We start from the raw sequence: 27917 nt of genomic DNA, 5'->3' as shown, positions 1-27917 counted from the left end.
ATTTATTTTATCATAACACAAAATATATTAAAAATTTAATAAATATGTTTCATTCATTTATCAAATAATGCCCTATGAGCTATATTTGTAGTTTAATTTTTCATCACACGTGGTATTGTTACTAATGCTTGTTCATGATTTTCTAATTCTTCTTCTAAAGCAATCTCTTCATTTTTTAAGGCTTTTTAACATGAACTATGATCAAATAATTCAGATGTTCTTTTATCTAAATGTAAACTTGAATCATTATTATTATTTTTAATTTCTTTTAAACTATTTTGTTGTATTAAATCATTACCAGAGTTATTGATTATATCTATTTAGAATGCCTATTCTCCTTTTTATACTTAGTTTGACTCATTAAAATGACTTACCTTACATGAAGATCTGTAAAATTATTTAGGGTAGAATTGTTGAAGTAATAAATTAAATAAATGAAATTTGATATAAATTACTTTTTATTTGTTTCTTTTTCAAAACAAAGAGTGGAATCAGAAAGTTTTATTGCATTTAAGTATTTGCTATCAGAATTTTCTTAATTATATGGAGATTAAGAATTCTTTTGAGTAACTTACCTCACTGAGCAAGACCTTGCTTCATAAGAATTATCCATCATTTTATTTCCTTAAATCTTTGAAAACAAAGTAATTTTTTTCCTATTTGACATTCTGTAATTTCTACGATATAGTATTTGTTTTCTCAGCTATTCTTAGAGTTAATTTAGCTTGCTGATCACTGTAGTATAATTAAAACGTGGTTTGTACTTGACAAAAATTTTCATTCTATCAAAATTATGAAACACACTATTTTCAATATTTTCATGGATAGAGAATTTATCTTCTCTAAAATATGTAGTCTGGATTTATTCAGTATCTTTTTGAGTAAATAAATGTTTAAGATGACTTAGTATTTCATCAAGCTTTTAGTCATTATGATTTTAAGTTTAACTACTCCTTTTATGAGGTTTAGCAGGTTTTTTCTCATGCTTTTAATTATCTGACAATTAATCAAAATTTTTGTCATTAAAAGACCTTGATATATCTTTTTATGGCTTTTAGTTATTTTTGAGGTTGATAGAAGTTTGCCTTTGGTATTAATTGATGATAATCGAAGATCTTGATTTTTCAAGTCTCTCAAATTTTTCATTTTTTTCCTATGTCTAACTCCTATCTCTTATTGGCATAACAATTTTATTTATTGATTAAATTGCATTTATAGAAGAAGGATGCTCACTCACATTTTCACTAAAGGTATTCATTTTATATACATTAATTTATGGTTCATTTTTTGTATTATTTTTCTTTAAATTTAGAGCATTAACATATTGCTCCTGCCCTATTAAGCTAAAAAACTCTTTTAATGCTGAATTGAAATCTTCAGGCTCTATGTTACTCTTTTGTTTATTCAATTCTTAGCCTGGGATTTTAAGTTTTTTATTTTATACATTGTTATCTTTTTATGTATAGTTTTCCACATCAATATCATAATCTGATTAATTGTAATGTCCATCAGAGTATTCTATTTCTTCATCAGATAAATCTAAAAGCGATCCATTATTTTCAATATATCTATTTTTAATTGATGAATAAATTAATTAAATATCATTAATTTATTATTTTCAAATGACTCTAAAACTAAAATAAGCTACAAATCTTTAAAGAAAGAAATATTATTTTTAATTTAATCATTCTTTGAAGGTAAGCATTATATTTCCTTTAGTTTGGACAATAGAAGGAATTTACCAGATCAATAAAATCCATTGATGAAAATTTCTTATTTTTAATATTGAATATTAAAATTCATATTTAAAAAATAAATACCTTAAAATTGATTGTTGAAAAATTGAATACATTTTAGGATTATTCGGTTGATTAATTTTTAATTTGAAATTATTATAAAATTTATAAAAAAAATACCTCTATATATGAAAGTAAACAGTTTAAGCAATAGATCTAGAATTTTTGTAATGGAGATTTTTATTAACATCTCTTCTTTCGCAAGACACTCTAAAGTAATGATTATTATTTTTTTAATCATTGTATTGCTTTATTATTCTCATCTTTTTGGGGTTGTAGTGGAGAAATTAGCATTCATTTACCATGTGATAATTTGAGTTACATCCCTTGCATCTTAGTCCTATCTTGCTAAAATCGTTAAGATAGGTAATGGAATCTCTAATATTGCAAAACGTTTCTAAATCTTCGGCTTAGTTAGAAATAAGCTTTAAGAAATCCTATCTTTTTATTTTTAATATAGTAGTAAACTCTTTAGATCTGATATTATTCATTCTTGGTAAACCAGTAAAAAAAGTATATGCGCCAAAAGACTCTCCTTTTTCTAATCTGAGCAAAACTTTCTGCTACTTTGCTTTAGTAGTAAGTATTATTTCTACAGACCCATTTTCAATGAAATAAATGGATTGATCATCTTGAATTCCCTTCTAACATATTAAACTTTCTGGAGAGTATTTAATTTCTTAAATTAGAGGAACAGTTTGTTCAATTACTCCTTTCGAAAAATTATGTTTGAAAATAGGGGAATCTCTTAAAACTATCTTGTTTGCTTCAAATAATAATTTTTATCTTAAAGACTCGCTCAATTACGATATAATATTTTATTCTTATTCTTAATCTGCTTCAGCAGACTCTCTCCAATAATATTCTAAATACTCCCTTGCTTAATATTGAAGATTTGAACCGATATTTTTTTTACTCATAAATCTTTAAATTAATTTCAACTTTTTCTTTATTTCGTTATCGACTTAAAAAAAATTACTAAATATTAACCCTATTTCGTTGAGAGAATAACCGAATACACCACAAGCAATCATCATAGTTATGATACAAAGGATATATTCTAAATTAGTTTTTGGTAGCACATCTCCATATCCTACAGTAATCATTGTAACAGTTGTAAAGTAAAAAGCAACCAAATACTGGACTTGCCAACTACTTTATGAAATACTTTTGTATTACATCCATGATTTTTAATCATCTTCATACTTAGCAACATAAACCCACAGACATGCAAACAAATGATTAATTAGAATAATAGTAAATAACAGCTTAGCAAGCTAAATCAAATTTGTAATTAACCTTGGAATATTAAATCTCTCCTCAATTTTTTTGAGTTTGGAAATGAGAGTAAATATCTTAAAAAAAAAAGGGAGTAAAAATATTCTAGGAATAGGCGTATAGCTTGCGTTTATATTTCCTGAATCAGGGTCGATATTACAATATTCTCCATAAAGTGTAAAAAGTAAAGGGAATATACAAATAGCGTCAATGAATATGTGTTTTTTAAAATATTTTTCTAAATTTTTAATTCTGCTTTTTATCACTTAGCCTTTGAAGAAAAATCCAGTGTTTAAGTTGATAATAATATCTATAATGAGCAAAGTAGGAATAGATATTAACATATTTTAGTTCATCAAATCAGTGAAATAGAATTAAAATACCATAACAATAGGAAGAAAAAACAAGCAGCAAATGATAACAGTCATATTAATTAAATCCCATATTAATTTCAAAGAACTCGAAGGCTATATGATAGGAATTTTATCAATTATCTTAGATAAAAGTTTTAACATTTTATCAAATTTTGTCTAGACATAAATAGGCTCAACATTATACTCATCTTCTAAGTTATTATCCATGTCTTTGTTTTCATCGTCATCCTTTGATTAATCTAAAAAAAGTGATACATTTTTTATTTTTAAGCTCTTTCGTTTGTAGTTGACTCCATTATTTATTTAATCTAAAAATGTGTCTTCATTGTAAAAATAACTTCTATCGTCTAATAAATCAAATTTGTTTTAATTAAAACTCTTCAACATTCGTGTTGGTAAATTCATCACTAAATCATGGATTCTCTTTTGATCTTTCATACTTTGGATCCTTTTGAAAATATTTTGCAACTTTTCTTTCTCTTGCACATTAAAAATATATTAATCTGTAATTTTTTAACTTGTCTCAGCTCCTTTCACTCTTAAATGTGAGATCTAATTCATAGGAGACCTATCATTTCTTAAGCTTTATTTAAAATTCTGAATACTCTATCTAGTAATTCTATTTTCACTGCTCATAATTCAATAAAGAAGCTAATTCTGTTATTCTCCAAAGACCAACCTACAATTAAGAGTTCCTTCTACTTAATTTCTTCTACTTTTTTAATCAATAATATTATAGATTAAGAAGACAATAATTTAGATAAATAATTATATAGAATTAATATTTATTATTTTTCAAGTAAATACAAACAAGCAAACAAACAAAGAAATGGCATCAAATTAACAGAAAAGAATTATAATTTAAATACATTTTATACTAAGTAAATACACAATTTAAAATCCTTAACTTTTAATATTTAATTTAAACCACTCTTACATAACTCAATGCAATATAGTGTAATTCAATAGATTAAATATAAGGCTCTATTTGTTGATTTATTGAAGTCTATTTATATATTTTCGTTAAAATAATATTTAAATTTGTTTAAATATATTTTTATTCAATCAAATATGTAAAGTATTTATTTATAAAATATATTTCTTAATTATTTCTTTTTCCTTTAAGATTATTTAATATTAATTAAACTGAGCTATTTGAAATAAAAGTATCATTTTTAACTAAATGCAAATCATAAAAATTAAAAATGGAGAATTGCAAATTATAATATGCTAATATAAATTAGCATTGATAAAATCCTTATTTATTAATTTTATTATTGATTCAAAATAGTTTATTAAATTTTGATAAATTATAAAAAATAATACATAAAAATCAAGTTTTAATAATTTAAAATGAAAGAAGGTTTTAATTAAGATCATATAAATATTTTGTTTTAATACAAAAATTAATTTTTATTAAAATAACTTATTAGAAATAAGTATTAAATACATCAAATCCCTTTATATTTATAAAAATTTTTAATTCTTTTAGCATTTATACTTAAAATTAATTATAAATAAATTTTGTTATTTATTTATTAGGTAAAATATTTATTGTATTAAACATCGAATCTTTATTGGTTTCATATATTTTATTTAAATATCAAATTATAAATCATAATAGAAATAATAAATAAATTATATAAAATAAATTTGTACCAAAAGCTATTTTTTATGAATACTTATAAAATTAAATAATTTATCATTCATAAAACTAAAATATAAAAATATTTATTTGCTTGTTTGTTTATCCTTAAGTTTAAATTTTATAATTATATACTATAATTGATTTAATTTGAAACTCTAATTTTAAAATTAAGAGTAAATTACTTTTTATGAATTTTAAATAAAACATAATTTGATTGTTATAATCAATAAAAGAGATGCTAATTATTTTTATAATTGATTTTTTATCAAGAAATATTTATCTAATTCATTTATAAATTATTTATTAATTGATTATTAATAGTTATCAATAAATAAAAATAAATATTTGAAATTTAAAAGATGAGATTAGAATTTAAGATTTGAATTACTTAATTTCTTGTAACTTGGAATTATTTTAATTTATTTAAATTTTTATAGAAGCAAGCAAAGTTCATTAATTTTAATTGAAAACTGTTTAAAAGTTAGACCTTCTTCTATTAAATGAGTATGGTATACTAGAGAGTCCACTTTCTTCTTTGACATAATACTTTTAAATATCACAATCATTATTTAAATCAGAATCTTAATAAACACTATCTTGTAGAGGAGAATCTAATTTAATTAAGCTGTTATTGTATTTGGAATTTATAACTGAAATATTTTCAGACATAGCTTAAATCTAATTTAAATTAATGATAATCTAGTCTATTTGAGCAAAATCTTTTTATCTTTATAATTATTTTTATATGTTATAATTGATGATAAAAATTTTTTTATTTACTTAATTTCTTAGTCTGTGTTTTTCATGCCACTGCTATCTACATCACTGATAGGAATTATATTAGTATTTGCATTCACAAATTTAGAAGAAATAGATTCTGCATCTTAATTAGGAGGTTTTTCATATTAATTAACAAAAATGGTTTGATTTTTTGAGTTTCTTCTTAAGGAATCATTATTTTTGAAATATGAATTTCTTAATAGAACTGTTTGTCTCATCTTTTAATTCTTATTAGTTTTTTTATATAAAAGCTTTCTTCTTTAATCTTGCAGATAATTAAAACGACCAATCACACTAGAATAATTAAATCTTGGATTATACTTTATAAACTACTTCATTTTATCAAAACCAAATTAAATATCATTTTAAAAATCAGTGCTAATGCTTTCATTAGAAAAATATTATTCAGGTTTTTCTGTTTTTTTCATTTAAGCAATTATGCCTTAAAATATTTATATAAGCTCAGGATAATGATCACTATGTCTCTCTTTGTTTTATTTATTTTATTTTACTTTTTTGGATTTTAGACAATCGCCACTACCTTGGACTATATTTTTAGTACTTTTTATTAAAGTAAAAGGCTAATTAAATTTATTATTAATGAGTCTTATTTTGTAAATATTTATTTTTTATAACAATTAAAATAAGAAAATTTTAAATACTGCAATCAATTAAAATTAAAAATTTTATTTTTAGCATTTAAAAATTTAAATAAATTTTATTTATGAGAACAAAATTTGGAAAAATAAATAAATAAATAAATAATTTAATTAATAAACTATTTAAAAAATTACAGTTAAATTTATGAACCTTCAGTTGTTTCACTAAAAGAGTTAGTTGTATTATGTTTTTTAATTATAAAAGTTGATAGAAAGCTTGGGCGAGTTTATTTTTGAATACTATTTTTAGATGCTTCTTGGATCTCATCTGGTTAGCTTTTTCTTCTGTTTCTCTGACTACTCAGTTCTTATGCATTAAGTAAAATTTAAATATTGTCTCCACCACTAAAATTTATGCTTTAAAATGAATTTATCTTCTCAGATTTTTCATTTTAAAGTATAGGAGATTCTTAAACACTTTTCAAAGAAAATTATTTATGAAAATCTGCTTTGTTATCAAAGTAGTTGGTAAAATTTTCTTTGCAAAAGGAAGTAAACCTAGCATATTCATTGTTTATTTAATTTTCTGATAAGTTTTCATGTATTTAATTGCTACTTAGAGCATGGCTTGTCTATTCCTCTATATTTATTACTTTGTTACTTGAAGAAACAAACTTGGAGAGACTGTTTTTTTAAATGGGATAATTTTAGCTGTTGCAATCATTTTCGGCTGCTTTATTCATTTTTTAACAATCGTCCAAATAGTTCTTATGATTCTTATCAATATTGTTTTCTATTTTATCTGTATTATAATATCCCTCACTATATTAAGTTTCATCCTAAGAATCCATAATACTCTCATTTATTTCTAAATACCTGTATGTATTTTTTATAAATTTTATTCTCAAAAATAAATAATAACCAATAAATTAATTATTTACATTTGTAGTTATTTTACTACCTCAAAATTGATAACCTTAGAATTCTTAAAGTAGTAGTCTTTATTAACATCTCTTCTATCATACTTTTATCGTTACAGATTTTCAATATTTATTAGGTCATTATAACTTTTAATTATTCTTGCTTTCTTTGGAATGTAGTGCAAGTATTGGCAATCATTAATGTGGTGATATAATGAATGACAGCTCATACATTTTAAATTAATTTTTGAATAGTCTTCAAGATAAGCTATTTAATCTCTTACATTGCAAAAAGTTTCAGCATCTTCAGGAAATCTAGAAAGTAACATGAGAAAATCTTATCTACTAATTTTTAATACTGTTGTAAATTCTCTTGAGCGGATATTTTCGACTCTAGGTAGGCCAGTAAAGAAGGTGTACTCTCCAAAGCTTTAACCTTTTTTTAATAAATAAATACTTTGAGAATTTTTTTGTTTTGCATCCAAAACAACTTCCACTGAGCCATTTTCAATAAAATAAATTGACTAATCGTCCTAAACTCCTCTTTTTAATATGTTGCTTTCAGGCGTATATTTTATTTGATGAATTAAAGGCACAGTTTTTTCAATAACTTACTTAGAAAAATTCTGCTTAAATATAGGTGAATCTTATAGGACAATTTTATTTGCTTCGAAAAGTAATTTTGATCTCAATGATTCACTCAGTTTTTATATAGTGTCCTATTCTTATTCTTCACTCATTTCAGACTGCTCTCTCCAATAATATTCTAAGTATTCTCTTATTTAAAGCTAAAGATTTGAATCGATATTTTTCTTGCTCATGTATTTCTAAATTTCTAATAACTTTTTCTTTATCTAGTTGTCAACGAAAAAAAAATTATTGAAAATAGCACCAACTTGATTTAGGCAGTACCCAAAAACGCCAGAAGCGAAAATCATAGTTGAAATAGAAAGAACCATTTCAAGATCATTTTTTGGAAGAATGTCTCCAAATCCAACTGTGATCATAGTGACAGTCATAAAGTAAAATGATGCTATGTACTGAGAAGTCCATGTACTTAGATTGATATTATTATAGGACATCCAGGTTATAGAATATCCATTTTACATTTCGATCTTTGCCATAAAAATCCATATACAAGCAAAAAAGTGATTGATTAAGATTAATGTAAAAAATAACTTAGTAAGCTGAAGGATATTAATGAGAGTGTTTGATAAATTGAATCTTTCTTCCATTTTTTTTAAGTTGTAACTGAGTGTGAATATTTTGAAAAAGAACATCAGTTAAACCACTTTAAAAAAGCTTTAATGAGATAAAGTCTACTATTAATATATGCTTTAATTATCTTATTATTCAGAGGCTAATTCTTAGAATATATCAAATATTAAAGGAAAAATCGATACTATATCACTAAAAAACCTATTTTTTATAAAATGCACAAATATTTTATATCTTTCTTTAATAACCTGCCCTTTTTCGAAGTATCCAGTATTTATGTTAATTATTATATCAAGGATAAGAGAAATAGAGATGAGATATAAAAGTTACTAACTCAGAAGCTGAGTGAAATCGAAGTCAAATATTATTTTTATAGGAAGAAAAAATATGCAAATGAGAACAGTCAGCATGATAAAAAGGTCCCAAAATAACTTTATGATGTTTGAAGGCTGAATTATAGGTACTGAATTTATTAATCTTTGCGCAGTAAAATTTAATTGTTTAAAGTAGCTTTTTAGCAATCTTAAGCATTTTTTAGCTTCTTTTGAAACATAAATAAAAAATAATTGACATTTGTTTTCTTAGATTACTTCATCCTTACTGAAATGAATACTCAGCTCACTTACCCTATTCTAAGTATTTTTTTTATATTTATTCTATATTATTTATGGCGAAATACATAGATGATCAACTTTATGGTTAGATTTTTATGATTTATCATCTTTGTTAAAATTTTAGCTATCCTGTATTGAGAGCTAGAAAAATACTTTATCATAAACGTATGATTTATCATTCAAAAAATTAAATTTATTTTCGTCAAAACTTTTTAACATCCTAGAAGGGAGATTATTAACTAACTTTTTAGCCCTTTTCTTGTTCTTCAGTAGCTAAATTCTTTTCATTATTTCAATCAGCTTTTACTTCTACTATGGAGAGTATTGATCATTTAATAAATATTAGCTTACCTATTCCCCTTAACTTTCCTATTATTTCCTTATTTTTATAGGCCTGTAGTGTTGGGTATTATCATCAAGTTGGAATTTATCATATATTTATAAGTCATATTCTGAATTTTACTTGTAATTTTAAATGTTCTACATTTATTTAAAAGAATTTTTAAATAAATTAGCTAACTTTTCTTTATTAAATAAACCTTTTAAGCTTTGAACAAAAACTAACTATTGAATTTATTAAATTTTTATCCAGCATAATTTATTTCTGTGCAGTAACAATCAATTAGATTATAAATTAATAAATAAAATAGTAGAGATAAGTAAATTTTGAATTGTTATTATATCATTTTTTAATAAATTAAATGTTTTATTTATTAAAACTTTCTAATGAAATAGAGCTGCATATTCAATTCATAAAGACAGTCATAATTCATTCCTTTATATTTAATTAAAAAGTAAGTTAAATAATAAAATATATTAATTATTCTTATAGCATTAATTAAATTTATTATCATAATTTAATTTATAATTACTTGCTTTAAATTTTTACAAAATCTATCAAAAATTATTGGTATATTATTATTTTTTACAAGCAATATTTTCGTGATCAATGTTAAATACAAATATTATTAATTTTAAGGTGTAAAAAAGTAAAAACAAAAAGAATTATCAATAATTATTAAAAATACTCAAATTTTGAAATAAATATAGATACTATTTATCAATAAATACTAAATTCAATTTAAATTAATATAAAATGAATAATTTACATTAATATATTAGAGAATTACAAACATGCAAAATTGATAACAATTAATATAGCGTTATTTCTTAATAAGTAAAACTTGAAGGAATACAAAAACTGAAATTCATTTCTTATAACGTTTGGTTTGATCAGCATAATTTTGTAGAAAGAAGTATAGAATTAAAAAAGATATTCTTGAATTATGATCCAGATTTCATATGTATGTAGGAAGTTACTCAGCCTTTTCTGATATAGCTAGCTCAAGACAAAGAAATATGCTAAAAATATTATTTTTCTTCACCTTTCGTAAACTAATATGATGTTTTCATTTTATCCAAATATCCAATATCTTTTAAGTAGATGTTTTTTCCAAGTTAAATGGGTAGAAATCTCTTATTTGGTGAAATTAATATAAACAATAGAAAAATTGTGATAGGTACCACTCACTTAGAAAGCTTAAAAAATAATGATAATTATAGAATGGAATAGTTAAAAATAATAAAAGAACTTTTATCAAGCTATGATGAAAGTATTTTTATGGGAGATTTTAATATGTCAAAATTAAATGAGGAGTAAAGCATTCCAGAAAATTATATAGATATTTGGAAAGCACTTCATCCTAATGAGGAAGGACATACGATGTAAGCAAGTAAAAAATTTCCTTCAGTTCGCTTTGACAGAGTCCTTTTACGGCAATCTACTTACTGGAGTCCTTCTCATATTGAAATTATAGGCAAAGATCCTATACCTTATTATTAGAATCACTAAAAAAAGCAAATATACGAAATTGTTACTCCTTCAGATCATTATGGTCTTTATGCAGAGATATCTTTTAATTCTAAATGATTTCAATATAAACATAATTACGTAATTATTTTTAATTAAATAAATAAATATAGCGATACCATATGGCTAGATTTTAGAAAGGTATTTCGCTATATTCGTGTCTTACTTAATATATGAAATTTTATCAATAATAATTTTATTTATTTTAATTTGTAGTTAAATTTTATTTGATAAATTTAAATTTGTTTCAAGTGAAAAACTCTTCAAGTAAAAATTTTATTGAAAAAGACTTCATACTTTTATTGAATGTTCAGAAGATAATAAATATAATTGGAAACCAAATGTCCAACTCTTCTTTTTATGTTTTGTGCATTATTTATTGAGTGAAAAAGTATATATAGTTCTATTTTAATTACAAAGAAGAAAAATTATTTCAATGGTATTAAATCTAATTTAAAGGTGATTGATAAAATATTAAAAAACAAAAATTATATTTATTATCTATCTAAATTTTTTTTGTAAAATGTCATATCTTATTTTTGATTATTTTATTACTTAAAAAGTAATTAAAAAATCTGTCAAAAAATTTTTTAAAGAAAATTTATCAGACAAAAATTAATTAAATATCAAAAATTTTCAGATTATATATCTTCAAACAAATTTTAATTTCAAGCAAAATAAATTGTTGAATTTCAAACAATGGATTTATTATTGGAAGATTTAAGAGTAAAACAAACTGTAAAAAAGACAAAACATGGGTTTCAAAAAGTTGGTAATGATGTCAATTTATCAGGTATAGAGAAACTTAAATTCATCTCTTATAATGTTTGGTTTGAAAAACATAATTTCGAAGAAAGGAATATAGAGTTAAGAAAGATATTTCTATAGTTTGATCCTGATTTTATCTGCTTACAAGAAGTTACATAAGATTTTTTATAACTTATTTTCTCTGATGATTAAATATGTGATAAATACTACTTTTCTTCATCTAGTTTAGTATAAGCATATGATGTTTTAATTCTATCAAAATATCCTATTCCTTTTAAATGTAGATATTTCCCTAGTGAAATGGGAAGAAATCTTTTATTTGGAGTTATCACAATCAATGATATCGATATTTCAATTGGCACTACACATTTAGAAAGTATAGACTATAATGATGACTATAGACTATGCCAGCTAACTGCAATTGAAGATTAATTTAAAAGCTATTAAGAATCTATATTAATGGGTGATTTTAACTTTGCTAAAAAGAGTGAAGATTAAAATATACCAGAAGGATATTATGATGTTTGGCATGCATTACATCCAAATGAAGAAGGACATACAATGCAAGCAAGTCAATAGTACCCTTCTATACGTTTTGACAGAATAATATTAAAATAGTCTGAAAATTGGAAACCTTCACATATAGAGCTAATAGGCAGAGATCCTCTTCCTTCTTATTAAAGCAAATAGTTTGCCCCTTTTGAAATAATAACTCCATCAGATCACTATGGGTTATATTTAGAATTGAGTTTCATAGGCAAAAAAAGTTGAATTTGAGCTTTTAAATTTAAATCATTATTAATATTTTCTAAAAAAAATATTTATTTTAGAATTATTTTTCTTTCTATAATTGAAAATAATCTTAAAAATGATTAAAATAAATAAATAAGGAAAAAATAAATGACACTAATTTTACAATTTATTAAAAATTTTAATATAAAGATACTTTTATCCTTGCTAAAAAGTTAGTAGGCTTTTAGAAATAAAATGATTATTCTAAGATTTTGTTTTTTAAGTTTACTTTTATTAAATTTCATATATTAAACCTTCTATTTAATAATATTTATATTTATGAAAATAAAAATTATAAATAAACTATGAAAAATTGAATTGATTTTTATATTATATGTTTTAAGTATTGCATGATCATGTTAAATTTGTTTATTTACTCTTATTTATCATTTAAAACTAATGATTTGTATTAACTTTAAAAAAGTAAATAAGCTATCAACTATGAAATATTACATATCTTTTATCTAATTTGCTTATAGAAATAAATATTAATAAATTGGCTTGTTTAAAAATATCTCTCTCTGGTTTAAAAATATTGATTTGTAATCACGTTTAAAAAAAGAATTGTTTATCAACTATTAAATATTATATAAATTTTATTTTAAATATATGGAATGAATATAAATAATTTGGAAAATTGAACAAGATAATTGATTGATATCTTTTTGTTTAAGTTGAAATAGCTGAAATAAAATTGAGAAAAATTCATTATTGACAAAAACTTACAAAAACTTGTCTACTATAATATCAACTAGAAGATTTATATTCTAACTTTTATATAAAAAACAGCTAAAGGAGATATTAATAGTTTTTGAATTTAATTTTTAAGATAAAAAAATGAATACTTTGCAAAAAGAATAAATTATCTAAAAGCAAACTTGTTAAATAGCTCCATAGGGCTATTATCCAGTGAATGCTTAACCAATAAAACTGTAAGGAGTATAGAAGCTTAAATTTATTTCTTATAATGTATGGTTTGATTAGTTCAATTTTGTTGAGAGGAATTAAGAATTGAGAAAGTTATTTTTAAAGCATGATCCAGATTTTATTTGCTTACAAGAAGTTACTTAATATTTTATATAGTTGTTAAGCTCAGATAAAGAGTTATGCAGTAAATACTACTTTTCCTCTTCATTTGTTTAAAATTACGATGTGTTGATTCTATCTAAGTACCCAATTTCTTTTTATTGTAGAAATTACAATAGCAATTAAGGAAGAAATTTATTAGTAGGAGTGATTAATGTAAATGAAGTAAACTTAGCTATTGGTACAACACATTTAGAAAGCCTTCCTTAAAACAAAGAGTTCCGTAAATATCAGCTACAAGTAATTTAAGATGAGCTTTCAAAATACCCAGAAAGTATTTTTATGGGAGACTTGAATCTAGAAACTGAAAATGAAAGCTCTTATCTACCAAGCTAATATCAAGATACCTGGTTAGAGCTGCATCCTGGTGACTAAGGAGTGACCTTTCCTTAAATAAAGAAAAGACTTGACAGAGTTTTGCTTAAATAGTCTAATTTATGGAAAACTACTAAAATAGAAGTTATAGGCAAAGAGCCTATTCCCCTTTATAATACAAAAAAGCCAGGTAATTTATATGAAGTAACCACCCCTTCTGATCACTATGGTCTTTACTCTGAAATAACTTTTATAGGCAAAAAATGAACATAAATAATACTAAAAAATACCATAAATAGTTAACTTAAACAATTTTCTAAATAAATAAAACTAATTTTTAAATATTAAATAATTCTATTTTAATATTGTTGGTTGAAGTTCTTTTAATCTTTACAATTTATTTTATTAGTATGGAAAACTATAAATAATAAATTAATAGCTTTTTTATTGATATGTGATTACTATAGTGTGGTATTATCAAATAAATCAATACCCGAAATATACGATTTTTTTAAAGAGGATTTTGAACAACTCAAATGAATTTTAAGGATTTGTTTTTATACAAAATAAAATCTTATTTGAAATAAAAAGTGAATATAATTAATTTTATATATTAAATTATATTTTTTAAATACTTTGGAAATTAATAAAAATCCATATTAAATCTAGATTATAAATAAATAAATAATGTAAAATTAAGCATTTATGTCTTTATATTTGTAGAAAAAATTAAACAATCAATACTTTGGAAATTAATAGACCAACTGAACTTGTTTGTCTTCTAAATTATATTTAAAAATATTTTTAAATTATTCATGCTAAAACCAGTAATTTATTTGAATTTAAAGATGATTGATACAGTCTGTCTCTTATTAGAATTAGATTTATCAGCATTAAAAAATTGAAATTTTTAAAAGGAATAAATAAATGCTGATTCACCTTTATATAAATTAAAAATAGATTCATTACACAAATCACTATTTTATTCCTTCCAAGTGAAATTGTTAAAATTAATGTAAAATGAAAATTTTGATAAAATATTTTAATAATAGCTTTCTATATAAAAAAATACTAAATAAATGCATTAAGCTATTTCTGCTTTAAAATCCTCTTTCATAAAGCAGTTTCATGAAAAGAATGTTTTGAAAGTAATAAATAACAATTTCTTATATTTTTATATGCTTTATTAATGCAAGAAAATAGATCTATATATTATTAACAATAGAAAGATAATGTGCGTTTCAATTTTTTCTTCTTGTATAGTGGTCATAAAGAACTATTTGTTTATAGTAGTCTGATTTAATATTATCTATTCTTTTTGTGTTGTCTTCTTCTTTCTTTTTAGGATCAACATTAATTACTTTTCTATCTCTTTTGTTTCTGAATAGAAGGGCTTGTTGCTAGCTGTTAGCATCAACTTTAAAGTTTGGAGAATCATTACTAACACACATACTAGTTTTCCAATTATAATAACTGAGGTCAGTTGTGCGAGGTAATAATTTTTTCTTTCCTTCAAAGTAAGGTCTAAAATCTTCAGTTTTTAATCTGTGAGCATAATCAATATATCCGCTAATTTCAGAATGCTTAGACTAGAATCTGATAAAAATGATTGTAAGCAATTTTCCATTTAATACATCTTATTCTCTGTCAGCTAATGCTTTTAAGAACTCATCCTTTTCCAAAGCTGCTTTATTTTTCACTTCAGTGTGAGCTAAGCTCTTAGTTTTATCTTTATTTTAATTGCTTCTTGCCTCCTTAACAGCTTACTTTTTAGCCTCAAATTATTCCCTAGTTAATATTTCTGCCTTTGCATTATGATTATTTTATTCACGCAATTAACGTGCCAATTCTCTATCCTCCAAATAAAACATATCTTCTTCGGTGATATGTTCATCTAAATACTACTCATAGGTCTCAAATCTATCGAGGGAAGTGTCATAAAACTCCGATTCAAAATCATCAGCAATCATTTTAAAATTCTATTTTTGATTTATTGTTATATTTAGTGATTTCCTTAACTATATTGATGAATCTATAAAATTGCACTTAATTTGCAAAAATTTATAAAAACAGTGATTTGATGTTATTTATAATAAAACTAAGAGTAGTTAACTTTATAATTAATTTTTTTTCTAATTTTCTCATATTTACTTTATCATTTAATATTAAATGAATTAGTGATATTTTACTTGTTTGTTTGATTGCTTGGTTGGTTGAATTAAAGCTAAAAAAACCATTGAAAATATTATAAATTCAATTTTATTATTTTTAAATAAACTGCACTAGCGAGTAGCAAAATACTAATTAACTAAATTACTCGCTTAATAGAAAATGTATTATTTTTTTTTAATGAATAAAGTTTGTTTTTTTTCTATTTAAATATTTTATAAATTCACCTGATTTTTTGTGGAATTTTAATTATATTTTGAATTTGATAAAGACAAAATTTGATTTTTACGATCAATTATGTTTTAATAATTGCTTAAAAACTAAAATAAATTCAGTAACAAAAAAATATTTATAATTCTAATTTAAATATCTAATAATTTTATTTCAGATGTATTTATATAATCTAAAAAATATTTTAAGGATTCAAGCCAAATATTTTAGCACTTAAAATTGAATTAAAATCTAATATTATTATTATTCGAGTATGTAGCCTTGAAAAAGGCAGTACTCTAGGGTACTAAATTATATATATATAAGAAAGAAATATTTTTTTATTTATAAATAGATATATACTTGTGTTATTTAGCAAATAATTATAATAGTTTTTATTAGAAGAATAAATCAAAGCTTTTTTATGAGAGTGATATTCAATATGGACATCATATATGATGAATTTATTAGGTTATCGATAAAGAATATTCATTAAAGTAGTTTCTATGAATCAATTAGAAAGATAAACTATTACTTTACTTATCTTTTGATATTTTAATAAATAAGAAATGACATTAGAATATACTATTTTTATTCTTTTTTTAAAAATAAATTTACCATTTTTTATTTTTTTTTCCACTCAACAATTTTCATTACAGCCTAAAATTATTTTAAAAATTCATTAAAGCAATAAAAAGACAAATAGCGAATAATTAAACCTGAAAGGTTAGTAGTTTGAAATAAATAAAACTACAAATAAATAAATAAATGAACAATAAAGAAATTTAAGTGATAATATATAAAGCAAAAAAGTGTGAAAATGTACAATAATCTATTTATCTATCTATCAACTTATCAATATATTTACTTTATATTTTAACAAATAAATAAATAAATAACCTATTTACTATTATATAGGACAATTTTGAAAAATTCTCTAATTTGAGTTATATTTATTAACTATTTATTTATTTATTTATCATTCTATTTATCTGTATGTATGTATGATTGATTGATTGATTTAATATAATTTAAGATTTTGTATATTTTGTTAAAAAGCTCAATGTTGGTTTTGTTGGTGCTAGTCATGATGTTAGCCTTCATGATGAGCTTAATCTTAATGCTCCTATTGTTAGTGCTATTATTATTCTTATTATTACTATTCTTATTCGTATTAAGCTTACTGAGCACGCTGTTCCTCTTCTTCTTTACGTCTTCTTTCATCTTCTTCTTCTTGCTCTCTTTACTGTCTTTCAAGCTCTTCTTACTCTAGGCGCTATCTTTCTTCCTCTTCTTATCTTCTTAATCTTTCAGCTTCTTCTTCTTCCTACTTAATCCTTCTTTCTTCTTCCTCCCTCTCTCTTTCAATCCTCTTTCTTTCTTCTTCTTAGCGAAGTTCTTCAAGGCGCTGCTACTCATTTTAAATTGCTACATAGTAAGTTCCATAAATTGCAGCCATATCTCTTTTTTTAGGAGGTGGTTACTGCTTTTTCTCTACTGAATTAGCATATTTAGTGAGGTCTCCCCCTTCTTTTTTATCTTAAAAGAACTTTGTGATTCTTTCATTTATTACTGCGGGATTGGGGAATAAGGTCGATTTGATTTTAGAATATATGTAAACTCCATTATGCTTAATTTCAAATGCACCTCTCTAAGGTTATATTTTTTGACGAAGATTCTAAGGATTGACATTACGTAGCACATATAATTTATGCTCTGGATGAGACTCAAGCTAGGCTTTTACTTATAAAAATATACCATGATATTTAGATTCATCATGCTAAGTACACCATGCATGTTCTTAGCAATTTTCGCAAACTTCCACAGTGATCACTTCAGCCCCTTATGGAATATCATCAACATTTTATTAATAATTTTAAGCTGTTGGTTTTGGTTGCTGGACCTACTTACTTTATTGCTATTATTGTGCCTATTCAGATTATTAATGCTCATCTTATTGATGAACTTCGCTGTCGTTATACATTTATCTATCTATCTTTTTATATAATTTATATATTTATTTTGTTTCTTTAATTGATAAATTTTGATCCTACTTTTTATGGAAGTTTTATTTTTCTTTATGATATGAATGAATATCGACTGACTGATCAATTAATCAATCGTGTGAGCGATATTCAATAAACATATATTTCTAAAAGTTTTATTTATAATAAACCTTATTATCTAGAAAAATGTATGTAAAAAGATGAAATTTCTATTTAATTTCATTTATTACTTTTAAAGAAAATATTTTTCGAAGCTTTGAATTGTTTTTATAACATTTTATTTATTATAAAAATTAAGATTTTTATTGTATTTTATCTAAATGCTGCTATTCAAACTGGATAAATGTATTAATCATTTTTGCAATTTATGTATTTATTTTTGTTTTACATTCAATATAAATTTAATCTTTTTTATTTTATATGTAAAAAGTAATTATTATAAACAAAAAATAATGTTTATTATGAGAAACAAACAGGTTCAATAAACAAATATGAGTTACTTACTAACTTATTTTTATAACCTAAAAGATATTTCTTATTAATGTAATACAAAAAAGAAAATTAATAATTGTTATTAAAATATTTTAACAATTATAATAATAATAATTACTTAAAACATTAATTGAATTATTAAAATAAAAATTAATGATTAATTATAGAATTATTAATTGCTATGGTAGTACCTTTTTAAAATTGTTATTTTAGTCTAAAATTTTATAACTAAAAACTTTTTAAAATAAAAAAATAAAAATAAAATTGTGATATTGCAATCATTTTGACGCTACCTATATAAATTTTGAAAGGATTTTATACAATTCTTTAGTAAAAATTATAATACAACTATTACGCTTATGAAGTAAGTGAGTATTTTCAATAAGCATAAACTCTCTATATATTTATTTATTATTAAAAAATTCAATTTAAAAATACTATTTATTTCTTTTTATTTATGCATAACTGCTCATTTCATAAAAAATGGTTTTTAAAATGTATAAATTTTACTATAAATAGTTTTTGAGCATTCTTTGAGCAGGTTCAATCAATGAAATAAAAGTTACAATTTCCACAAAAAAATTTATTTAGAATAAAAGATTTAATAAATTGACTTTCTAAATAGAAGCAAAATATGTGGTGTGGTTTGAATAATAGATACTTTTGAAATAGATGTAGAAATAAGGTATTGAATAATTCGGTAGACTATATAATTTTTATATAGACACATTAAAGTAAATTAAAACCATAATAATAAGAATAAAAAATTAGATGAAATATATTTTTTATATCAAATAAATTAATAACTTAATAATATCTAAAGACAAAAAAAATGGAGAATCTAACAGAATAACTATAAAATAAATTAAATTTAGCTGAAAATTAAGTTGAAAAGGTTGAGAAAATTGCAGTTTAAGACAAAGATATTGTAGTTAATGAGCAATCGTACAATAATATTAAAATTAAGGATTATTATGTTGAAAATGGTGAAGAAGAAGACGAAAATAAAAAATTTTTCAGCTCTGAAGAATTTCACGATAATATTAGAAGAGGTTTATCAGTTATAGAAGATCTTGAGAATAATAGTAAGTAGGTTTTGAGAAAAGGACATAAAAAATTTGATGATCTAACTAAGAGTAAATTAAAAGTGTGGCTTAGTAGATTTGTGGATCATAATTTTATCAACGAGAAAATCAAAGAAATCTTAGCAAATAATAAAAAAAATTTTTCAGAAAAAGATAAAAAGCAAATTTTTAAAAAGTATCATGTAAAATTCTAAGATTTCTCAACTATGTTTATTTATAGAACTGTAAAAGATGATGGCACTTGTTCACAAATTTCATTTAGCAAAAGTGCTTAAGCTTGGGTTATATGTACAAAAAACGAGTCGCTTCTATTAAAACATAAACATGAAGCAGAAAAAATAGGTAAACAATTTAATTTCATCAAAGCAATGGCTCTCTTATGGTTTGAGTACTTGGAAAACTTAAATAAAGAACTAAAAGAGGAACTTCAAAACTATCTTTCTGATAAAACATTACTTGCAGAACTTTGTGGCGGTGTAGCTAAACAGTATGTTAAATATGGCCCAAATCCTATTATGATTTGCTTTTCTATTGTTAATAATTATTCAGAAGATATCTGTCTTAGTCCTCCTGAAGCTGAAATCGTTTTTAAAAAGTATAATTTGAAATATAGATCATATTAAAAAACAGTTGAATGTGATAACTATAATGACTTCTACCAACTTTTTAAGCAAATAAATGTTGAAGTGAATAATTCATCCTTTTTGGAGAAAGGTGAGGGTGAAGTGCTTTACATTTGTGGTAGACCAGAGCTTAACCCAGAATAGATAGTCGTTTTAAAAATGGCTAAAGCAAAGACAATAGAATATAAAATAATAAAAGAAGGTGAAAAATATGTAAGCAGATTGAATTATGTTAAAAGTGAGGCTTCATAGAATTTGATTAAAGACTTCATAGAAATTAATCATAATCTACCTAAATTAAAAAATCTTAATATAAGTTCAGGATATTTAGCTTCAACAATTAGATTAATGCAAAACAACAAATTATAAATAAACGAATAATCTATTAAAAATTTCATTATTAAAGAATTTGGCTAAGAAAAACTAAATACTTTATAGAGTTGAGTTGATAATTTGCTCTAAAATCCATTTTTTATTTTTAATATATAAATTGCATTAAAATCAAAATAATCTATTTTTTCTTTACATTTATTTGTTGTTTATAAGTTATCTTAAATGATAAAACTTATTCAAATTTACTTAATTTTTTTATATATGAGTTTAAAGTAAGAATAAGTTGATATATGTTATTTATCAAAATGAATATAAGCATAATAAATATATTTTAGAAATTCAAAAGATTTTATTGTAAAATGTAATTAATGTCTCCCTCTCCTCTAAAATTTAAAATAAGTTTTGAAAATTATTTTCAAATTACTTTTATATCTATCTTTTATGATGAAAAAAAATTAATAAATTTTAAATTTAACAAATTTATTTTTTAGTTGGATAAAAGCAAATATTTTGTATGTTTGTTTATTTATTTTAAATAGATTTGTAAATAAATAGGAAATTTTATTCATTTATAATTAATTCTTTCAATTTATATTTTTTCTTTCTCAATAGATTTTGAAAAAATAGTTGGTTTTTATTATGAGATAATAATAAACAAAATTGTTATTTAATATATTTATAAGAAGAACATTTAATTATTAAAAGAAAGCTTATGTAAGTAAAGTGTTTGCTATTTATTTAAAAAAATAAAATTAGAATTTATTTGATAAGTAATCACAAATCTAGAAATATTCCAAAAAAATCTATAAAAAGCAAATGATATATTATTAAAAACATATTGATAAAATCAAATATTTTGTTTGTTTGTTTATTTATTTATTTTAAACAGATTTGTAAATAAATTGGAAAATTATTCATTTATAATTAATTCTTTAAATTTATATTTTTTCTTTCTCAATAGATTTTGAAAAATATGGTTGGTTTTTATTATGAGATATTAATAAACAAAATTGAAAAATTAATTATTTAATATATTTATAAGAACATTTAATTATTAAAAGAAAGCTTATGTAAGTAATATGTTTGCTATTTATTTAAGAGAAACACTTTTTTATTTAAAAAAATACAATTAGAATTTTATTTGATGAGTAATTACAAATCTAGAAATATTCCAAAAAAATCTATAAAAAGCAAATGATATATTATTAAATAAATATTTGAATGATTTAATGTCAAGTTAAAATAGAAACTTTACAAAGCACTTTTTTATTACTATTAAGATTAAATACATACCTAAAAGATATTGAATTATTTGATTGCAATAATATAATTTTGTTTTTGTAAAAATCTTTAAAAATAAATGAATAATAATTAAAAAAAGAAAGTTCCTGTCATAGTTTCTGACATAGATGGTGTTTTAAAATAGGGTTTTAATAAATGTATCAGTGATAAGGTTTTGAAGGCTTTGAAAGCTGTTAGATCTTTATTAGGAGAAATTGATGCAAATAGATTCGGAGAAAATGATCAAGAAAAGATTCCATTTTTCTTATTGACAAATAGAGGTGCTATGACTGAAAAATAACATTGTATCATGATGAATAAAGCCATGGGATTTGATTAAGAATAAAATTCAAAGTTTGCATTTTAAGAACATGAAAATATATTAAACCATTCAGCATTAGCTCCTAAGTTTAGAACATTTTAAGATAAATTAGTCATGCTCCTTGGCACAGGAGCAATAGAAGAAGTAGCAGAGTATTGTGGTTCTCAAAAATATATCACTGGAAACGAATATATCTGCTGCTTCCCTTTCTTATGTCCTTTTAATTCATTCAGCTAAGAATTCAAAGCAGAAACAAAAGAAAAAGTGAAGAAAAGATTAAATGTAATTTATTATCCATTTTTAATTTATGAGATAGATACCAAATTATTTAGTAGAATTAAAATCATATTCAATTTTTTTAAGTTGTTGAAGTTCAATTTAAAAATTGAAATACTTTAATTCAATAATTCATTTATAGTATAAAAAAAAAGCATTTATTCATTTTTATTTTCTCTTATTTCATCAAAGTTATCCATTTAATATACTTTTACTTTTTTGATATCGGAATTTGTTAAATCTAAATGCTTCATCAATCAAATAGATATTTGATCTAAATTCCAAAATTAATTAATTAAATATTAAGATTTTTTTTGTTTTTAATATTTATATATTCTTAATTTTAAGTTGACAGATGATGATTTCCATGAACCTTTCTAAATCCATGCTATTTTTATTCTATCAATGCCATTCAACTGGGAAGAATCCACATAATTGATTTTAGATTTGCTATCTACTGAAGATGGTAAAATTGCCTAATAAATGCCTGCTATTGGTCCTGAAAAACATATTCCTGTTTATGTTGCTTATAATGATACAACTTACAAATCTGACTTCTAATTGCCAAGAATTGTAAATGGATGTTTCACTGCAGCTATCAAAGAAATATACAAAACTATTTATAAAACAGAAATTAACTTAGAGTTTTATGGAAAACCTTAATTAAAGCAGTTTGAGTTTGCAAGGGACTACACCTTGTCTCATATTGATAAGAACCATGAAGTTACTAACTATTACATGATAGGTGATAATCCTTAAAGTGATATTTAAGGTGCTAACAAAATTGGATGGACTTCTATTCTAGTCAGAACAGGAGTTTTCTAAGGAGAAGGTAATGATGATTAAGATCCTGCAAAATACGTAGTCAACGATTTTTATGATGCAGTAAAACTAATATTTGAATTAGAAGGCATTTCTACTAAAATTTTAGATTGATAATACAATATTTAGTTTATTAATATATAAATATTAATATGTTAATTTTTATTATTGCTATTAAAAGTCAACCAGATAAAACTTAAAAAAATTCACTACATAAAAAATAAATAATAAATAAATAGTATTCACTATAAAATCTATTTTAAAAATCATAAAAATAAATTTGTTTCAATTTGCTTCAAAAATCAAAATAATAACATTATCAAATCCTATTTTTTCATCTTATTTATAAATTTACATATACATGACTAATTATATCTAAAACTTTTTGTAGTATTCTTTTGATTCGCTTTAATTTTCAAGATTGTTATTTAATACAAATTATGATCAATGATTGTAATAGCATTATTACTATTGTTATTATTTAAAATGACGATAAGTTATTATTTTGGTTCTTAAATAAAAGAAGTTTATTGAATTTAACAAATATTTTCATAGTTTTTTTTGGAGGAGAGAAGGTAAGTAAGTAAGTAAAATTAATTAGTGACTTTGAAAAAACATGAAAATTATCTGTAATTTTTGGAAAATAAATATCTCACTCATAAATGAATGGAATATAATCTCCCTAAAAAATATTTTGATTCATTTATTTTAAAAGTTTAGAATTAACTTCAATTTATTTTTATAGAAATTAGTTAATATTTAATGAAAAAAACTATTATTTTTCACATAAAGATGTTATATTGAAACGATTTAAAATTAATTTCATCCAGTCAGTAATTTAAATTAAGAGAATATTTTTAAATTATTATTTTTTAAATGATAAAAAATATATAAAATTACTTAAAATATTTTGCATAAAGTAAATGTGCTTTTTTATATAGAAAATTCAGTAAAAGTAATAATTGTTTAGCAACAAAGCCAGTCAGAATTTAAAAAATACAAAGGATTGATATGAAACAACCAACTTAATAACTAAATAACTAATTATTTTGTTAGTGTGCGCATAATAGTTTCAGTTTGATAAAATGAAAAAAGACAGTTTTTTATGAGAAAAGCAAATTGAAAAAAATCAATTATTAGAATAGGAATTAGCATATTAAAAATTAAAAAGAATGATTTATTTATTTATTTAGTTAATTAATTAATACTTAAATACTAATTAAAAAGAAGAGTAGATATTTATTATTAAATTGATTCAAAGTGTTAGGAAATATTGATTGATTTTTAGATATTATGGATAGAGAAGATTTCACAGTTTATGGCATTTAAAATCCTAAAGAGTTTTAGGGCTACATTAAGCTTTAAGATCTTGAGTAATTAACTTGATCTATCTATCAAACTACAAACATAAATACTTACTTACATTTTTGTAAGGATAAAAGATTATTTAATCATTTGAATCTTTGTTGATTATTATAATTATTTTTACTGATTTAATAGGGCATTATGTTGCTAATATTTAGAGGTAATAAGCAAGCAGATTGGCTATTTCAGTCTAATCTAAACTAGAATCTCAGCTAATAAAAAAAATTATTTATAAAAAGGTATAACCTATGTATAAGGCGATAAAGGAAATATATGAAACAAATTATAATGAGGATGAGCCAATTCAGCCAACTCAAAAATTAGATGCATAGCATGTTTTTTAAATTATTAGATCAGCTAAGTTTATAGAAAGAACACCTCGTGTAATTATATAACTTTATAATAAATAAATAAATCATATGCTTGCATTAAGTAGAAGAATCAATTTGTTTATTTAAATATAAAGTTTTTAAATAACATGTACACGTCATAATCTGTTAAAATTATTGAAGCTAGCATCATCATTTTCATTAGAAATCTACTTAAGTAATTTATTAGATTTATCAATTTAGTATTTAAAAAATTCAGCGAAATTACTAACGAGTAATTTATTATCTATAAGGTTGAATGAAATTAGAGATGCGATGCTTATATTTGTCTTAAAGGAAATGGAACACTAAACTATTGGATTGCCCTTAAACGAAGAAGTCATAACTGGTCTACTTTGGGTACATAAAATATATTATTAAAATATACAAAAAGTGCAAAGAAATTTATAAAATTATAACTTACTTTTTTTGCTTTCAGTGAAAAATAAGGAAATTAAAAAGCATTTATGTTATAGAAAATAAACAAGACGATAAGCAACGATATTTTGAAAGAGTGGATTAAGAGATGTAATGACATAATACAATACAAAGGAGTTATTTAAGTCCATGAATTTCTTTATTTAGTCTGTAACACTATTAATAGACATGAATATGTAAATATATCGTTTTTTTTAGTATGAAAGTAAAAATTTTATTATTATTATATTATAAAAGATAGAAAAAATTCCTAAGATATAAATGGATATAGAAAGGGATAAGGTAATTTATTTATTTAAAACAATTAAAATAATTTCGTTTTATTTTCACAATTTAGTTCGGAATTTTCAAGATCGAAGCTGCTTAGGCTTCAACATAAAAGAATCCAGACGAGAAAATATAAAATTACATGAAATATCAATATAATATGGAGAAGATGATATTTGATGGGAGAACTCTTCAGAAAAAGGATGAATATTATTAATAAAAGAGAAAGAATAAAATGGACTAAATTATGAAAAGTGATGATAACTTCTAGCAAGAATTCAGAAAGATGCTTAGAGATCAAGAATTATATGAAGAAATTAAAATAAGATTAAGAAATGCAAACTAATTGATAAACCAAGCAAAAATTAATGGTAGACTTTACTAAGGTAAATTTTAAATATAAATCAAATCTACAAAATCAATCAATAAATAATACACTTTTTTTTATTTATAAATGTAAATTGCCATTTTTTCAAATGTAAATTTACATGATTTAAAATCAGTAAATAAATGGTTCTCATAATGGTTCTAATGTTTATAAATTTTTTAAACTAATTAATTAATAAATATAATTAGATGCATAAGGAGAGACAGAGGAGTCTGATTATGAATTAGAAAGTGAGAGATAGTAAAATTAACAAATTCCAGTAAACATACAAGACAAGAAGTTAAGCAAAATTGAACTAGTTTAGCAAAGTTCGACTTACTAAAAGAAATAAATGCATCGTCCTCAGTCAGCATTTATCACACAAGTCAAATAAGAAGTTAATCTACATCGTCAAATGAATAAAGATCTCAATTATCAAAGCTAAATAAAAATTGAAGAGAAACAGTTTGCCAATACAGCAATTAATTTTAATTCATTAAGACCATCTTCTGCTTTAAATAAATTTCCAATAGCTTCTAATCAAAAATTGCGTCCCTAAACTGCTGTAAAACAAACATCTAATAATATCAATTAAATGAGGTAAGGATTGAAATCAGCAACATCAAATGCAACAAGTAGTAAATTTTTTGGAAACACGATATCTACTAATGCTAATAGTAGACCACAAAGCAATTCATTAGCCAAAACCCAATCATTCACATCCTTTCATAAAAGAATGCTTCTAAGCTCTGCAAAATAGTATAAAAAGAAAGACTTGAATATTATGAGTGCCTCCTAAAACCCAGATACTATTCAGGTAATTAACATCAAACTTTCTTTAACTGAAAGCTATTACACATTTTTTAATTTATTTCAGCAAATCAAAATTTAAATTATTTGTTACAAGTTTTTACTAATAGTTTAACTATTTTTTTGTGGACCGTCCTATCTATTTAAATAAGATATGACAAATTTTTTAAAATTAAAGTTTTTTTCTAAATGAGGGAAAAAGAATTTCCGAATTTGTTTAAAAAAGCTAATTTGATTATTTAATTACAGTCAAAGAAATTATATTATGAAATCTTACAAAAAAATATATACACATAATTCACATTGTATGTATGTACTTGAATAGTTTTTAAATTACATTACTTATAATTAAGACTATTAACTTATTATTAAAATTAAGGTTCTCTAAAATTTAGACGAAGAATTAGATTTTTGGGAAGACAGGCAAAACATAAATCAAACTAATTAAAATAAAATATTTGTCCCTTTTGGAAATGTAAATAAAAAAAATTACACTATCAATTTACCATGGAGCAGTTAATATACTAGTAATTATTGATGTTGTATTTATAGTATAGTTTTTTGGCTCTCTAAAATAAAAATATTTATTTGTTATTTTGATTTCTACTATTACAATTTTATTATG

The 27917-nt window shown here is 22.6% G+C and overlaps 10 protein-coding genes across 10 annotated transcripts; 6 read left to right on the top strand and 4 right to left on the bottom strand. All coding sequences in view use genetic code 6, as the record gives it.

Moving 5' to 3' along the window:
• Positions 1-53: 53 nt before the first annotated feature.
• Positions 54-4084, bottom strand: TTHERM_00427510 (cation channel family protein; the record flags this gene model as incomplete). Its single annotated transcript, XM_001013830.2, has 3 exons — positions 54-387; positions 456-1568; positions 1917-4084. 3 exons carry the CDS (start codon positions 4082-4084, stop codon positions 54-56), a joined length of 3615 nt encoding a protein of 1204 aa, XP_001013830.2.
• Positions 4085-5546: 1462 nt separating this feature from the next.
• TTHERM_00427500 (cation channel family protein) lies at positions 5547-8477 on the bottom strand (the record flags this gene model as incomplete). The annotated part of the gene is made up of 4 exons (XM_001013829.2): positions 5547-5823; positions 5877-6437; positions 6671-7351; positions 7417-8477. 4 exons carry the CDS (start codon positions 8475-8477, stop codon positions 5547-5549), a joined length of 2580 nt encoding a protein of 859 aa, XP_001013829.2.
• A 1846-nt stretch (positions 8478-10323) lies between these two features.
• On the top strand, positions 10324-11157 carry TTHERM_00427490 (endonuclease/exonuclease/phosphatase family protein; the record flags this gene model as incomplete). Its single annotated transcript, XM_001013828.1, has 1 exon — positions 10324-11157. The coding sequence occupies one exon, from the start codon at positions 10324-10326 to the stop codon at positions 11155-11157; it is 834 nt and encodes a 277-aa protein (XP_001013828.1).
• Positions 11158-11796: 639 nt separating this feature from the next.
• Positions 11797-12636, top strand: TTHERM_00427480 (endonuclease/exonuclease/phosphatase family protein; the record flags this gene model as incomplete). The annotated part of the gene is made up of 1 exon (XM_001013827.1): positions 11797-12636. The coding sequence occupies one exon, from the start codon at positions 11797-11799 to the stop codon at positions 12634-12636; it is 840 nt and encodes a 279-aa protein (XP_001013827.1).
• An 858-nt stretch (positions 12637-13494) lies between these two features.
• TTHERM_00427470 (endonuclease/exonuclease/phosphatase family protein) lies at positions 13495-14325 on the top strand (the record flags this gene model as incomplete). Its single annotated transcript, XM_001013826.1, has 1 exon — positions 13495-14325. One exon carries the CDS (start codon positions 13495-13497, stop codon positions 14323-14325), a length of 831 nt encoding a protein of 276 aa, XP_001013826.1.
• Positions 14326-15299: 974 nt separating this feature from the next.
• TTHERM_00427460 (flagellar/basal body protein, putative) lies at positions 15300-16028 on the bottom strand (the record flags this gene model as incomplete). Its single annotated transcript, XM_001013825.1, has 1 exon — positions 15300-16028. One exon carries the CDS (start codon positions 16026-16028, stop codon positions 15300-15302), a length of 729 nt encoding a protein of 242 aa, XP_001013825.1.
• A 1264-nt stretch (positions 16029-17292) lies between these two features.
• On the bottom strand, positions 17293-18234 carry TTHERM_000427459 (transmembrane protein, putative; the record flags this gene model as incomplete). Its single annotated transcript, XM_012797059.1, has 1 exon — positions 17293-18234. One exon carries the CDS (start codon positions 18232-18234, stop codon positions 17293-17295), a length of 942 nt encoding a protein of 313 aa, XP_012652513.1.
• A 1533-nt stretch (positions 18235-19767) lies between these two features.
• Positions 19768-21087, top strand: TTHERM_00427440 (hypothetical protein; the record flags this gene model as incomplete). Its single annotated transcript, XM_001013823.1, has 1 exon — positions 19768-21087. One exon carries the CDS (start codon positions 19768-19770, stop codon positions 21085-21087), a length of 1320 nt encoding a protein of 439 aa, XP_001013823.1.
• Positions 21088-22336: 1249 nt separating this feature from the next.
• Positions 22337-23791, top strand: TTHERM_00427430 (HAD-family sub IIA hydrolase, TIGR01456, CECR5 containing protein; the record flags this gene model as incomplete). The annotated part of the gene is made up of 2 exons (XM_001013822.1): positions 22337-22861; positions 23204-23791. 2 exons carry the CDS (start codon positions 22337-22339, stop codon positions 23789-23791), a joined length of 1113 nt encoding a protein of 370 aa, XP_001013822.1.
• A 1179-nt stretch (positions 23792-24970) lies between these two features.
• TTHERM_00427420 (hypothetical protein) lies at positions 24971-27830 on the top strand (the record flags this gene model as incomplete). Its single annotated transcript, XM_001013821.3, has 10 exons — positions 24971-25050; positions 25178-25202; positions 25282-25425; positions 25509-25588; positions 25665-25770; positions 25887-26024; positions 26086-26130; positions 26186-26501; positions 26692-27299; positions 27672-27830. 10 exons carry the CDS (start codon positions 24971-24973, stop codon positions 27828-27830), a joined length of 1701 nt encoding a protein of 566 aa, XP_001013821.3.
• Positions 27831-27917: the final 87 nt, after the last annotated feature.

Source organism: Tetrahymena thermophila, assembly GCF_000189635.1.
Source record: "Tetrahymena thermophila SB210 genomic scaffold scf_8254671, whole genome shotgun sequence".
Taxonomy (NCBI): Eukaryota; Ciliophora; class Oligohymenophorea; order Hymenostomatida; family Tetrahymenidae; genus Tetrahymena; species Tetrahymena thermophila.
This window is presented reverse-complemented; position numbering and strand designations above follow the sequence as displayed.